The 16,267-nt window shown below is 48.4% G+C and overlaps 2 protein-coding genes across 6 annotated transcripts in view; one reads left to right on the top strand and one right to left on the bottom strand.

Moving 5' to 3' along the window:
* Window positions 1–16,267, bottom strand: part of DOCK1 (dedicator of cytokinesis 1) — a 556,998-nt gene that overhangs the window by 315,388 nt on the left and 225,343 nt on the right. The gene's annotated exons all lie outside the window — the stretch shown is intronic.
* Window positions 1–16,267, top strand: part of INSYN2A (inhibitory synaptic factor 2A) — a 62,455-nt gene that overhangs the window by 42,560 nt on the left and 3,628 nt on the right. For both annotated transcript variants that reach the window (XM_070781091.1, XM_019952807.2), the window contains one exon: window positions 1,298–1,369. In XM_070781091.1, the coding sequence (XP_070637192.1) occupies window positions 1,298–1,369 (72 nt within the window). The remainder of the gene's footprint in view (window positions 1–1,297; window positions 1,370–16,267) is intronic.

Below are 16,267 nucleotides of genomic sequence, written 5' to 3'. Positions count from 1 at the left end.
ATTATTATGTTGAGTCGCTCTCCAAATGTAAATGTGCCCCCAAAGTGTGTGTCTAAGCCAATTCAGATGGAAGCCCTGCTTCTGCTACTAATCTAACAGGTTCTGGTTATCACGTCTGTCCCTTGGTACAAAGCAATATTCAGAATAAAATAGGCCTGCACATGAAAAGTAAGAGAGAGGATAGGTCAGTCAAAGTGGCAGGAAAAACATCAGGAAAGCTCCCCCAGACTAGCTTTTTTGGGGTGACTGGGCTGAGGAAGACTCAAGAAAATCCTCTCATTAAATCTTTAGGGCTCTGGATGGCAGGAGACCTGGGGGGAGAATGCACACATGCAGATGGGCGGCTGGGTCCCTTCACTGTCCACTATCACAACACGGTCATTGGCTGTACCTCAAAACAAAATAAAAAGTTTGCCAAAGAAAATCTTAACGGCTGTACACCTTTCCAGAATATACTCCCCAAAAAATAAATGAGTAAGGTTCCGTCATTTTAATGAGAGGACGGGGAACACTGCCCTACCGCGCCTCCAACAATGTCTAGTCCGAGCTCTGACAGGCTCAGCAGAGAACACAGCCATAGAGGGTGTCAGAAGGCTTGACAAGGCATCCGATATGCTGCCACACAGGTCAGCACATTTTTTACTCTAAAGAGCTAGAGAGGGAGTATTCCGGAATTTGCAGACCAAGGATATTGTAGCTACTTACGTAAGAATTTTCACCATTTTTTACTTTCAAAATTTAAAACTTTATGAACACTGAAATTTTAATTTCACAAGTTTTCACATGTTCCAAATATTGTTCATTTTTTTAAACCATCTACGAACGTAAAATCCAATCTTAGCATGCTGGATAAAATCAGGCCAAGAGCGGGATTCACCTGAGGACCATAGTCTGCAGACCCCTCCTCTCGAGGGTGAAGAGATTGTGGGGCAGAAACAAGCCATCAGGTCAAGAAGATCTGAGGCTGGTTTCCTTTTCAAGTTTCTTTAAAATGCCATGAATATCACTGCCCTGAAACATCCCCAATTCCCCTTGCTTATAACAAAATCAGAATCTTTGCCTCATCTGCTAGGTTATGTTCACATCCTAGATTTTAATTTAAATAGCAGCCGCAGTGGTTGCCCTGATTGTATACAATGCACACAGAGACCGGAGCGAAGTGGGAAATGCCTGGCTCAGTCTCCACTCCCGCGAGGAGCGATGGCAGTGGGAAAGCGCGTGATGGGAGCCGCGTGCTCTAGAGAGGCCAGGGGCCAGCAGCCGCCACGTGTAATGCTCTCCTGTTCTTATCTTGTAGGCTTTCATATCGGACTGGGCAAGACACAGCTAACTGTGACACATGCAGGAACAGTGCATGTATTATCTATAGGTATGTCAACGTTCTCCTCTTCCCGCTTTGTTATTTTGAGTGACAAATGATGTTTACCCACGGATGCAAGAATCGTCTGGGGCCCCGCTGGGATGATGACATCAGACAAAAAAAAGTCAAGAGCCTTTCCTGACCTTAATTCTAGGCAGCTTCTAAATAAGCAGCCTCAGGCAGAGAGTCACGGGGTGAGGGAGAGCGTGAACCCATGTATCTTGCAAATGCATCTTAGCGGCGTTTCCGAAATTGGTGTAAGTTTGACGGCTTGTTCCCTCAGAATCGATAGTCGTGAACACTGTTCTGTGTGTTCCGCAACGGCTGTGAAATATAAGCCCTTCAGATGGTATAGATCAAAGGCTGCAAACCACACTGTATGCGCTAAGAATACCACAGGAAACGCAGTGTGCGAACCACACTGTATGTGCCGGGAGAACCACCGAAAACCCAGTATGCAGTCTGTTTCCTGCGAACTCAGCAGGATTGTGGCACTTGGGTTCCTTGGGAAATAATCCCCTGTCTAGGGCTTCCCTGCAGCTCAGCTGGTAAAGAATCCGCCTGCAAGGCGGGAGACCCCAGTTTGATTCCTGGGTTGGGAAGTTCCCCTGGAGGAGGGCAACCCACTCCAGTATTCTTGCCTGGAGAATCCCCATGGACAGAGGAGACTGGTGGTACAGTCCACGGGGTTGCAAAGAGTCAGACATGACTGAGCAACAAAGCCCAGGGCTCTGTGTCTGGTCTTACCATTTTTCGATTCCAAGTATATTTAGATTATTCACATTGACAAGAATTCAGCAGGAACTTTCAACAAGCAAAAACCATGTTAGGCTTTTGGCAATAATTTGGGATTTTAAGACACAATCACGACCTTCAGAGAACTTACTATGTTTTTTTTTTCTTTTTGGAAATGTAATTTTCATAAGCAAAATATGAGAGCAATAAGAGATGTTATGATTTTGTTCATTTTAAAAAAATTAACCCTGAAGAACAATTTTAGTTGATTGCCAAATTATCAAGAATAAAAAGAAGCTGTATAGTTATATCTCTAAGAATGTGTAAAGGAACCCCAATCTCAACCAAAAAAAAAAAAAAAAAACCCTTCTAAAGAGATCTTCACAGTTACCACTCTCTTATCAAGAAAGGGGAGACAGAAAAAGGGTATAAATGTCTTAATAATGGCAGGAAGCTCTCGTCCACACAGTCGTGGTCCCACCAAGTCTCCAGTCCAGACAGCGCATCCCAGATGGGGCCCCAGGCTCTTTCCAAGTCGAGCTGGATCACCGTGACCGCTGTGGTTGCGGCAGAAGAAAGCACAGGGCAGACAGGAGCTCCAGTCCCATCGTAGAGGTTCTCAACCCAGAGGGGTTTTGCCTCCCAGAGGACTTTTGGCAAGGACGGAGGGAGACGCTTTCAGCTGCCACAACTGGGACATGCTACATCGACTAGCTAGAGGTCAGAGCTTGCTGACATCCTGTAACACGTGGGCAGCCCCCACGACAAAGAGTCAGCCCACCCAGAATGTCAACTGTGCCACGCCTGAGAAAGCCTGCCTTGCAGGAACCACGGCCTGGTTCCGGGCTAGCAAAAGGCACACCCTAACTGCTAAGGCCTTGGGGCCGCCTGCAGGGAGCCGGGCCCCCTGCAGCAGCCCTGGCCCAGCCTCTCAGAGGCCTGGTGGCTCCCCACTGTTAACAAGGACGTGAAAATGAAGCCCCCATGCAAGAGAAGTCAAGCACTCTGAATATAAACCTACGGAGATGTCTTTTCACTACATTCATATTATGGGAGAAAGCTTTGAGTCCAACAGTGAAGGGATGTAAGTGACATAAAATGAAACGCCTGCACTCAACCAGTCAATTAGGCAAAGAAACAAAGAATCGAGAGCTCCTGGCAGAAATATCTTCACCAGTTAGCTTTTGCCACTCAGGAGCTAAAACGCCTCCAGTCTCCGTGCAACAGAGCAGAGTGGTCACAGATTTGGAAAGTGAGCTTGATGACATAAACCCATTGAACATGTTGTGGGTGATTGAAAGAAGAACGTATCTGGACACTCTTCAATGTAACTGAGGTAATTTAGATAAATTTAGCTGTATATCCAGAAGTAACTTACATTTAAAAAAAAAAAAGTGATATTCAAAATGATTCAACAATCAAGTGCAGGAATTAGCCTTGAGGGGTTACTGCTTAGATGTGGCTCACCCAGCAAGCTGTATGAACCCCAGGATACAGGCCAATGACAAATTTTTCATAAGAACTGGGAGTTCCAGCATCACAAGAATTTAACAAAATTTAGTAAGACTCACTTGGAGAAGGAAATGGCAACCCATTCCAGTATTCTTGCCTAGAGAATCTTGTGTCCAGAGGAGCCTGGTGGGCTGCTGTCCAGAGGGTCGCACAGAGTTGGGCATGACTAAAGAGACTTAGCGTGCATGCATGCATTAGAGAAGGAAATGGCAACCCACTTCAGTATTCTTGCCTGGAGAATCCCAGCGACAGAGGAGCCTGGTGGTTTGCCGTCTACAGGGTCTCACAGAGTCGGACACAACTGCAGTGACTTAGCAGCAGCAGCAGCAGTAAGACTCAGTCACCCGGTAGAGGGGTTGCAATCACTCGGCTCATCCTCTGCACACTGGGGAAACATGTACCTACTCACAGAGACCTCGTCATCAAAGACGTGATGGTAGAAGGTGGGCTGCAACCTCAGGAACTGGGCAGAGTAGGCACCCTCAACAGCCACACCACCCAACTGTCAGTTCCCTAAGTGCACTGAGCGTCCCAGGAGAGGCAGGACTAGAGAAAAACTGGAGTTTTCAATCTCTCTTTTGGGAAAGTATTTTAAAATACCCCGTTAGCACATGTGCGTGCATGCTCAGCTGCTCAGTCATGTCCGACTCTTTGGGACCCCATGGACTGTAGCCCGCCCGGCTCCTCTGTACATGGAATACTCCAGGCAAGAATACTGGAGTGGGTTGTCGTTTCCTACTCCAGGGGATCTTCCCAACCCAGAGACTGAACCTGTGTCTCTTGTGTCTCCAGTACTGGCAGGCAGATTCTTTACCACCGAGCAGCAGGGAGACCCAACAGAGTGATCAACAAAAACAAAATTTTCTGACACCCAAACTTCTGCTGCAAAGGGAAGTTACTCTGAAGGCTTAATAGTAACATTTCAGCTGGACTCCCACTGCCCCACAAAAGCAGTCTTCGTGCTACAAATTCAAACAGAAATCTCCATATTATTACTAAGTCAAACACAGATACTCATCAAACTGTTTCCCAATTTTCCTATCACTTTATAGAGGATATAACTTAAAATTATAACCCTAAAATTGAACAGTTACTCTCAACATGGGTTATTAACATTAGCACGAGTTTTCTGAGCGCTAGAGATGATAAGAGGAGACAGCCCACTTCTGGTCCACTAATTGGAACACCCGTCAAAAATGAAATCATAAGCATGTTGTTTGAATTTGAATCATAAAACTTGGGGTCTCACATTTAAGGTTATGCCAGTCTTTTGAGGTGAGGACCAGATGTCTTCTGTGCCTGTGGTCACCCCAGCTAGACTTCCGAGTTATCTGCCACGAACCACACCCGCTTCCCTGCAGTGGAACATGGTCTTGAGACAGCATCTGAGTTCGGGAGCCTTCTGGGTGTCGATCCACCCCTCCGTTTGTCACACTCAGTACTTTGTAGCAGCCTCCTCGTTCCAGAGCATTTCACCCACAGAAATAATTCCCTCTTGCCTCCAGTGTAGTGGTTTATGTAACACTCAGATAAATTACATCATTTCGATGGTGAGAACAAACAGCATATGCAGATCCAAGCCCAGCGTCCTCTTGTTGAGCACACAGCTGGAGAAGTGAGGACAGAGGGTCAGGGATCAAAGACAGAGAAGTCTCTTTGCCAGGAGCATCCAGCCCCAGGTGGGTGGCAACACTGTCCCGGGGGGCACAGTGGTGGCTACTCCAGTCCTTACACTGCCATCAGAGCACCAAAGACGGATACAAGAGTGGTAACCGGCAGCTGTTGACACACCCAGATAGGAACCTTCCCTCACGGTTCTCTTTTGCCAAAAAAAGCATGGCAATTGGGGAAGAAGGGGGGATTCAGCCAGATGACGTCTTCGTGTTCGTCAGCCCTGTCAATCCTCAAATGTCAAATGCTCCCTGAAGAATAGAGGTTTCTTTGACAGAAAAGCATCCAGAACTCAATAGGGCAGAAGGACTCACCTGTCCAGGTAACCCTGCTGCACTGCAGTTGGGCAGGCAGACATCTCGGAGGTGAGCCAGAGGAACTGTCCAAATTGCAAAGGCTTTAAGAAAGAAGTGCCTCTTTTCTCATGGAAGAAACTGCAACGCCCCTCCATCAATTCCGGCAAGTACCTCTGTAGAGACAAGGCCATCGGGAGGAGACAGGTTCCAGCTCTGAGTCTCTGCAGTTGGCTCCATGCCTGGCTCCGGCAGCCAGGTCCTCAGCTATCAGGGCCTGCACCCTAGACTTCAGGAACGCTCTAGGGGCCCCCGGACCACCATCTCTGCTGCTCTTCCAGGTCCTTCCCGTAGGATGCCTGTGGCATCTCAGGACTGAAGAGGTGAAAGGAGTTTCAAAATGAAGACCTCCTCCAACGTCGGAGCCTGTGGTTGTCCCAGAGCCCAGGTGAACACAAGGGGCCCTAAGAGCTGCCAGTCTCTCCGTCTTGCAATTTGTCATACCTGCGTGCTGGCAGGCCCAGAGCCCTGGGGGTCAATGAATGTGACCCCGCCTGTCTTGCATTTACACATTGCTTTTCACCCGAAAACCAATTACTCTCTCCGAGCCATGTAAGAATCCACCGTGTTGCCAGTAACACTTGGCCCAGGGACACGCAAAGGGGGTCGTGTCCAAGATGCGGCTGCCTGCCTGCATATTCAGCAACACAGCCCTTGAATAAACGCGTGCCTCTGCCAGGGATACGTATTTCTCTATAAAACAACAAGTCTGCCATGGAAATATACAGGGCATGGAGGGGAAAAAAAAAAAAATCAAAGGGACAAAAGATCTTGAAGCAATTTCAGGGGAAAGGGGACCACCAAGACCACAAGCAAAGGGTTGGAGACATCAACCTGCCTGGGACGGAAGTTTAGGTAGGGGGCCCCCAAGAGGTTAGGGCTCAGCTGCCATCCTCAGTCTTCAGAGGGGCGTCCATTAGATCTCTCAGTCCTGTGGGACTGCAGGAAGGGGTCGGGTAGGTCCTTTCTAGCTCTGAAATCCCGTGAATCAGTGGTCTACAATAATGAAATGGATGGAGCTGAGAGCTTCACAGAAAACACATTGTTAGTCTCTCAGTCGTGTCTGACTCTGACACCCTGTGGAATGTAGGCCACCAGGCTCCTCTGTCCATGGCATTTCCCAGGCAAGAATACTGGAGTGGGGTGCCATTTCCTTCTCCAGGGGGTCAAACTGGCATCTCCTACATTGCAGGCAGATTCTTTACCACTGAGCCACCTGGGAAACCCAACAGAAAGTCTACTTGGAGATAAAAGTCTGGGCATTCACAGGCATTTCTCAACTGAAAACATCCATTCCTATATTGGCAAATCAATTTACATAGAGCCAAACATCCATCCTTGGGCAATGGGTTTGTTCCGCTTCCTAGATGTTGAAACTCCAAGCCTCCAAAGTGACATCTTCCATCCCTGGGAATTTGGAGGTGGTTAGCAAGACAACATTTTTTTTCCCCCCTAAAATGACACTCCTTCCATTGTGATCTGGACCAACTGTGAAATTCTAATTGAAGACCATCTCAGCATGAAACAAGATAACAAGAGATACAAGTTTTAGTTTTCTGTAGTAAAACTTTTTCTGACTTAACATCCATATTCCCTGTCAAAATAGGCTGTAATTATTTCAAAAAATGTTTGAAGGATAAATTACTAATATAATCTTTGCTCATAAGCAGTTGAAATGCTTTGTACCCACCCTATCTCGGTAAGTCTCTTGTCAGACTAATCTGATGAGTCATGCCAACTGATGACTCATCCTTTGTTCAGATTTTGCTTCAAGAAGGAACAATGCAACATACCATTTCCCCTGCTTAACTGAAGTGGTAAATTCGTAAAATAATACCACAACAAAATGGCCTGAATTCAAATGTGTGCATTGTGATGAGAAGAGCCTCTGCTAGCCTCAATTCAAAGGCTTTGGGGGAATAAAAGCGAGATTTAAAAGATAATGATGATGATGATTCAGATTAATTAAGTAGAAGCCTTACCAGAATTTCAAATCTTCCTGTAAAGTGTTAGAATTCCTACCATCAATACCTTCCGGAGGAGGAGGCTGCCCACACCTGCGTCCTCTCTGTATCCTCAGGGCCATGGCATGGCTGACCTCGAGCCACACTACTAATTATGCAGTGAATTCCTGGATGTACTCAGCACCCAAAGGGAAGGGAACGCTGCTGGTCTGCAGGTCACTTTGTTTTCAGCACCCCAGAGGGAGGCAGCTTGCAGGATGCCCTGTTGTCCATATCATATTTTCATCTTTTGATATGAGCCACTGATGGTCAAGAATAGACAAAATTTCAAACCACCATTTTGATAAAATACTCGAGTCCCTTCCATTCAGTGTTTGTATGCATTTCTTCAGCAAGCATTTTTCATGGAACTCCCAGGAGATGACGGGCTTGGCCCCGGACAACAGGAGACGAGGAATTGGTGAGCTGGCTGAAGACAGCCCCACAGAACCCCTGCCATAAGATCCCTATAACAATAGAGCGGTGACAACAGGGAGCCTTCTATTCCAAAGCTGAGGGCCACGGACCCAGTGAGGAAAGGCAGAGGACGGGGAGCCGAAGGAAACCAGGATGCTCCGGCGGGGGGATGGTGGACTCAGGAGATGGGACCACCTTGGAGGGGCACCACATTAGAGCGGGTCTAGATGCTAGAACACCTCTCCCATCTCCCAAGCTAGAGGGTTAGAAACAACCAGAGGGATCCAGGGGGATAAACAGCCAGAGCATTTCCAAGGATGGAAGGGGAGGGCTTGTGGCTGGCACATAGCATTCATCCTTACAGCAGCTGGGGAACTCTCCACTGTGCTGCAATCTTTAATTGCTTATCAAAGAGGCTCCCAGATTCTACAAGGTCTTCTCCAAAGAGACTGGAGGATTTCAGGAAAGACGAGAAAAATACTCTCATTTTATGAGACTGAAACAAGGATTTCACAGAATTAACGGTTTGCATTTTCTCAAATCGTCGATGGAAATTCATTGCATCATCTATAAGAACATAAACCTGAAGCTGCAAAGATCCCACATGAAATGTGCCTGGAAGTGTCGCTGATCCCAGAGCACTGCAAAAAGGGAGCTGGTGAGGGTGGCAGCCGTCAGGGCAGGCAGCAGGACTGGGCGTCTGGAGACTAATGAAGTCTTATTGTTAAGAGAGGTAATTGCATTTGTATGCAGAACTGGGGCCAGTGTTGGCCTGTCCAGAGCCCACTTGGAGTGGAATCTTTGCCGTCTTTGTCCTTTAGTGATTATCTCTTACTGGAAGTGGCTTCCAGCCCTGCTTCAATTACCACCACTTGTGCATATTAACTTCTTAAACAACATGAACTGATGTGGAGGAAATTAGCCTTTTGTCTAATACTTAGTGCTCTTGCCTAGAATTTACAGTGAGTGATGGGGCGGGAAGAGAGAATAGATTTCCCTGGAGAATATAATACCTTAGGTGATGTTGCTCTGATGTAAGGAAATATGTTTTAATAAAGTAAATTAAAAGTGAGAGGAAAAAAAAGTGATTTAACAGACCTCAAAATTCTCCCTGAAAATTCCCCAACCCAGTAATCCAAGCTTTGTCTGTTCTATTAGAATTCTATTTTTTCCCCCAGTATGTAAGGATTAGGTTTGAAGATCTTTAGTGACATTTTACTAACCTTTCGTATCAAAAATTCTAATGTGTAACTGAGTACAGCTGTAAAATTGAAAACTGATTTCTCATCTCAACATATTATTTGTAAAGCAATTAGTTAACATTTATTCAGCAGAGAAAGGCTAATTATACTGCCAGCCCTCCTCTTAAGACCCTCAAAAGTCAATATTAATGAGGTAGTCATCTATGTCCAAAACAGTGTGAAGGGGTTACGTTGTTAGTGTCATGAGCAAATCAGTGTAATTCATTTTTTAGACGACCGTGGAAATTTTCCTTTGGGGTAGATATAGCATCCGGTCCTTAAAGCAATGACCATGTAAAGTTCCTGGGTGACTCAATGACAGGAGAAGCCACCTGGAGTTGGCAGGGGTCCCTCAACTGAAACTTCTCCCCCATCAGCCTCCCTGAAGGTACTGGTCCCATAGACATCACATCTCTGGGGAGGCAGTGGAGAGCTTGGGGCTTCAGGCTGGTCACTGCTGACACCACAGGACATACACCGGAAGCTAATGTTCCTCTGGTCTGTCTGCTGAGAGCTGTCACGGGTCCATATCTTGGCTCTCTCTGCTCATGTCAGAACATGGGGAGCTCCTGAGAGTATCTTCAACTCGGGAGGCTTTGAGGAGCTGGGTTGCTTTGCATGTTAGCTCAAGCACTGTGACCCCAAGAAAGCATTCTTCCCTGAGCAGCAGACTGTCCATCCTCGGGATCCAGAACAGAAGACGGTGATGGCCAAGACCTCGGCTGACCTGACTCAGGTCACCTGGCTGGGCGCTTCAACCCTGGCACCTGCAGGACTCACTGCAAATGATTTTGGAGAGTCCTGTGTTCTCTCCTTTTAACTGCCCTTACCATCCATGTCCTGCCTAAAGATGTTTGTTCTTTTTTTTTTTTTTTTTTAATTAAAAATGTGTGCTCTTTGTTGAGGCCAGGAACAGCAGCAGATTGGCAGTCCACATTTAATACTTATCCACCCCTTCTAAATATAATCTCTGATCTTGATGACTTGCTAGGAGTGTGGCCTCAGTTACGCTTGATACCACTCGTTAGTGATCTGGTCCCTTTCTTACCCAAGAAATTATTATGGGTAGAGGTTACAAACAGTATTTAGTCTTTCTGCTTTGACCTCTCTGTGGCTCGAAATTATGGGAGGCTCAAACACAGTTCCCTCATCCCTGTGCACCTGGCCAGCCCTCAGATTTGAGCTCTTAGCTGCAGCATGGGTGGTAAATCAGTCTTTCTACTCCAGAGGAAGTCACAGATAAGAAAGATACCAATGGTGGGGCTTCAGCCAAGCCTAAAAGGAATGACTATTCTCCTGTGTGGGCAGGACACGTAACAGGATGTATTCAGAAAGGTCACAGTCCAACTATAATTTTAGCTATTTCAGAGTATAATTTATAGCTAGCCAGCCAATGTTTTGCTTTTTATACCCATAATTTCTTTGCCATAGGATATCATGAAAAGGGGATAGATCTTATAGTTCAGGGATTAATATTACTGAAAGCCCATTTATTTCTGGTATTTTAAATCTTACAGTGATTCTGTAAACTTTTATCATGCACCTACTGTGTGCGAGAGTGGTGGCAAAAGAGGTTCATTATAATGAATCATTTCTATGTTCATAGCCTTAATATTGGAAACGATCAGAATGAGATCCATGTACACATAACAGGTATATAACATGGGCACATTCTGTGTATATATGTTCATTTTTTAAAGATTTTTTGATGTAGACCATTTTAAAGTATTGAATTTGTTACAATATTGCTTCCGTTTTACATTTCGGTGTTTTTGACCCAAGAGGAACGTGTGATAGATCCTAGCTCTCCGACCGGGGATCAAACCCACATCCCCTGCATTGGAAGGTGAAATATTAACCACTGAACTGGCAGGGAAGTCCCCGTATGTCCCTTCTAATGAGTATTATAACTAGGGAACAAAGCAGCAGCATTCTGCTGAGAATGGAATTGATGGGATATGGGTTTAGGTCATCAGTTTATTTCAGTAAACCGAGATTCTGTGCTGAGCCTGTCACAGTATTAAAGGCACCACAGAAGACGCTGACGTCAACACAGCCTATCCCTCGATGAGTGAGGGAACTGAGAAAAGGCGCTACGATCAACATGAGCCAGAAGTGCTCTGGTGAACATGTGTAGAGACCCTCAGAAGTTGGTCCAGAGGGGTTTGGGGCAGGTATACGTGATGGGTCTGGAACATCCGTGGAAGGAAGAGGCAACGGTGACCTAGGTGCACAGGATGAGCAGTCACGGGGTCTCAGGTTTTCCTAAGGTGGCTCGGGTACTTGGAAATCAGGTTAGGGTGGGGGCGAGGTGGAGAGAAGACACACTGGATGGCTGTTTCCGCAGCCAGAGTGAAAACAGCTGAAGGTCTGTGAGGGCAGAGGAAGTCCCCGGAGCTTGCTGAGAGGCGGCTGCCCCAGACCCAGCAGATGTGAGCGGGCGGGAAGGGCACGTCCAGCCAGAGCCAAGGTGCCCAGCTCGCCGGCTGAGTCTGGGAAGGACAGAGCAGGAGGCTGTGGAAACTACGCAATTCTGGACATGCTGGCTGGATGGGACTCGCCAGGAGTCACGTGGAGATGTGTCCGGGGAGGAGGATGGCTGTCTTGGGTCCTGGTTCTTCTACTCTCTGAAGGCACAGCTGGGGTCGTGTATGTAAACCCGTGCCCAGAAGTGAAAAGTGACCTGCCTGCTCCACCTGGCCTGCAAGGGGGCGCGCCTGACCTTCAGCTTCCTCTGAACAACGCTGTGTCCTCCTTGGGGCTATCAGACTTGATGTATTGTTCTGGGGACGCTGTCTGTCCCACCCAGGCCCACTGATGACAGCCTTCCCACACCCCAGCGAGCTGGCTGCCCTGGGCTTGCCCCAATTTCCACGCACATTTGGTGGCTCCAAGGAGCCCCCTGGCAGTGGGGGCATCTCCACCGTCACTTCCCAGCCCAGGAAGCTCCAGTGCCCGAGGGTGGCACGATGTATCCACAGTGGCAGAGCGTGAGTCAGACAGAGCTGCACGGAGCCCCAATGACTGTGATCTGATGCAAAGAGAATGAAAAACAGAGGCCTCTGCTCCGCAGCCCACTGAGCCCTGCTGACACTATCAAGATTGGAGAAGTCAGACATCTCAGGTTTTCTTCCAGTCCAGGACACACACAAGTGCCTGGGAGCCAAACTCACCCGCTCTTGACTCTTCACGGCTACCCCCAGGGGGGGATGGAGAAAAGGATGCTCTATGTCCATTTCCCCTTAAATTAACTCGAGGAGCAGGCAGCAGCTTGCTTAGGCAACTGTGGCAAGGCTTGGGTATTTATAGGAGCAGCAGACGCCAGAGCGTCTGCAGAGACGCCAGGACCATGCTCCTCTGCAGAATCGTGTGACATCGTGGGGAGAAGCGTTACTACAAGCCCGGCAGAGATGCCGGGAGGACAACAAAGCCTGGGCCGGTGGCCAGAGCAGCCGGAAGTCCAGAGCAGATTTTTATTTCCTTGGAAATGGACAGAGTGATAATTCTGTTAGTGAAGTCCCTATACATAAAACTTCCATTTTCAAGAGAAAAAGACTAACCAAAGACGTGAGGTGTGTGTCCTCTGGACACACATACATCATACATCATACATCACAGGGAGTCCTGTACATGTGGCCATAGGTTTTAGTGGGCACGTCGGCCAGTGCGGCGTCACTGCCCACTCAGCTCTCAGAATGTGCATTTGGCTGGATGGATGCAGGCAAGGAAAAGAGAGATATAAAAGGTAAATACTAAAAGAACCCAGGGGTTCATATCTTGTAAACAGTTCAGGGACTGCTCCTGGATGACCCAGCACAGTCTTCAGGCTGCCTTTGAACTCAGGACCAAAGGAGAGAGCACGCAGGTTAGGTGAGGCTGGCTTGGCTCCAGCCCCTTCACACTCTGGCTCGGAACGTCCCGAGTCAGGACTTCTTCCAGAATGCTTATCCTCCGGAGGCGTGAGGGCTCAGCCTGCTGTACGCGTCCACTCGACAGCCCATCACAGACACCAGATCTCACCTGCAAGAGTCGGGCGGCACCACCAGTAGCCTCCTGCCTCGTGTGCGGCTGGACCCTGAGACCCCGGAGGTGGCAGGAAGCTGTGTAACCCCCCACGGAGTCCTAAGAGATGAGGCGAGCCCCAGAGGTCAGACTTGGAACACCGGGGGATGCGTCTCTGAGCTGGAGCTGGGGTGGCATGTCCCGCCACATGATGGACGCACGCCCCCTTGATGGAGCTTAGATGCGACATCCTGCCGAAAGCCACACCAGGGCCTGTAGCCCCCAGGGCAAGTGGGAAGGGACTCAAAAGATGCTCCTAGGATCTCCTTCGCAGAGCACAGCTGGCCATTGGCCAGCGCACCCTCGCACCCCACCCATCCTAAGATCTTACTGCAGACCCTCCCAGAAAAGAGAACGTCAGGAGTGGAAGTGGAGGCAGCAGGCTCTGAACAGATCCTGGTGTGCGATTTGCAACAGAAGTTTCAGAATCTTCTTCAATTAGGTTCAGACAGAAGACAGCCTGGCCACAGATTCCACTGGGAGAGGACTCCAGCGCCACTGCCTGGGGGAGAAGCCCTGGTTATCTTTATGAGGAGGGGGCTCGCCAGGGGGAAGAGCCAGGGGGCACCTCCAATATCATCAACCAAGACAGAGCAGCCCAGGGCAACTGGGATGAAAGCTGCTATGGGATTTGTGTTTTAAGGCTCATGTGTTAATTCAGTAAACATCACACAGGTGACTGCCGCGGCTCAGGCCCTGCTGTAGGTGCTGGGGGCAGAGACAGGTGGCATTCACCCCGGCACAGCGGCTCCGTTCAGGGGATGGAGACAAAATGATACAGAGCCAAATTCATAATCATGCATCATCGGTAGTGGGTGCAGAGGAAGAAGAAAGGACGGTTCTGGGGAACCTTGAAGAAGGTGCTAGAAGGTCAGAAGGCCCTGTGTGTCTGGGGACAGAGGGGTGAGGCGTGGCTGCCACCCCCGAGCCAGGACACGTGCCCCAGGCCGGGGAGAAAGTAACATGGTGACTGCGGCCCCACACCCAGCTCTGGGACGGTCACAGCCGCCACCGCCACCACTCACACAGGCAGCGTCCCCGTGATCAGGGTCCAGACCCAAAGCGAGGGCCGTTGCCCCTCCAGAGGCAGTGCCCCTATCCCCACTGCCAGGCCCCATCCGGACCGCTCACTATGTTAAACAGGGAGGCATGGGCACAGAGTCCAAGTGCCCTCGAGTGCCCACCGCTGGCTTCCGTCCAAGTCCTCTGAGCGAACAGGGGCAGCAGGTGCGGCTTTATCCTGGCCATTTGGCCACTGAGACTGAAGGGACATTTTGCCCTGTGTCAGCTAGAGTCAGCCAGACGATTAACCTTCGGCCACCGCCCTGTCCAGCCAGCTGTCTGCTTCTGACTCACCCCGCTGACCCGGTGAGCTCCCTCCTAAACGGGAAAAGCCCCACTGGACTGAGCCCTTTGCATCATTCTAATCTGACCGCAGGGCACGGCGCTCCATAGTCTGCCTGGCGGGTGCCGGAGCACCACCTGACAGGCAGGTGTGCAGTCACCTGGGGCAACAGATGGGGAGGGAGGTGCCGGGCTCAAGGTCACCTCGCTCCAGGGCACTCCAGGTCACTCCCCGCACAAAGAAACTGCTCTGGACGGCAGCTTCTTGGGCACGGGGGACTCCAGACAGGAGTCAGCTGACAGATGAAGTCGAGTCATCTTGTTAACAAGGACTCAGATTAGATTATGCTGTGATTACATGGTTCTGCGGTGTGATAAATTGGTTAATAACAGGATTCCCACTGTAGATGCTTAATGGGAATTCAATAATTACAGGTACCAGAACTGTACCGTTGGCCCAGGAAATGCTAGTGCCCGCCCTCTGATCTAATAACACGAAAGCTATTTGGGCCTATTGAGATGGTTATGATCTGGAGAACACGCTTTCAGTACTAAACCTGGACAGATACTAGCCTTGACAAAACGACTCTTTTGTGCCTACGCTACCATATTGGATACCATAACATCTCACAGACTCAATGGCAAGGTTCTTGTTTTCTTTGTTAAATGTCCAAGTCAAAGAACACTTTCATAGATTGTTGCCATTATACAATTAGTGACCAACAGATGATAAGGAGAAAGTAATATTTGAATCGCATTTTATAGTTTAGGAAGTTTTTATTTTTCAAGGGAGACAGTACGGGAGGATCCTTATCGCTTTCCAGTGAAATATCAGAGCAGCCATTCTTATACCCCTTTAAGCGAAGGGGACTGAACCTTGAGGAGGTGAAGGGGTTTATCTGAGCTCCCCTGTCCCACACCCCCACCACAGCATCAAAGGGGAAAGCCACAACGGAGATCCCCGTTCTTCCTACTGAAATGATAGCCAAGGCTCGCGTTTCACAAAGGCAGCGTGTCCTGAGGTTTGCACTTTTCACAACTGTCCCCAAGAGGAACCAAACCTCCATCAACCCCTGTTGTAGACTAGCAGGTCATGAGTTCACGGGGTTTTATTCTATTTCCTATAAACTGCAGCATAATGCAAAGAGGCCATTTCAAATGAAGGGGGGGAAAATCATTGTTTTGGGAGCAGAGAGAAAACTAGTCATAAACTTCTCTGATGGTATTTTTAATTTTTCACTAATATAGCCTATGATGATAAGAAAAATGGACCAGTGGATTTAAAGCATAAAACGGTCCATTAGATGGGTCTTGAACTTGTTTTTAAAGCTCCAGATAATATAGCTTTGCTGTTTTGTCTTTCCAAAACGTCAAAATGTGGCTAGGATTAATGGTTCTCTAAATCAATGGAATATCATGTTTATAAATGGTTTACAGTTCCACTGGATATAAAATGTTATGAGCACATGTATTATCATCACTGCTGAGCCTGTACTGAAGTCTACGGGCATTTCGATGGGCACCCAGAGCAGACAGGGAAGGGGCACGGAGCGGAGGTCTCCAGGGGCC

Source organism: Bos indicus, chromosome 26 (assembly GCF_029378745.1).
Source record: "Bos indicus isolate NIAB-ARS_2022 breed Sahiwal x Tharparkar chromosome 26, NIAB-ARS_B.indTharparkar_mat_pri_1.0, whole genome shotgun sequence".
Taxonomy (NCBI): Eukaryota; Metazoa; Chordata; class Mammalia; order Artiodactyla; family Bovidae; genus Bos; species Bos indicus.
This window is presented reverse-complemented; position numbering and strand designations above follow the sequence as displayed.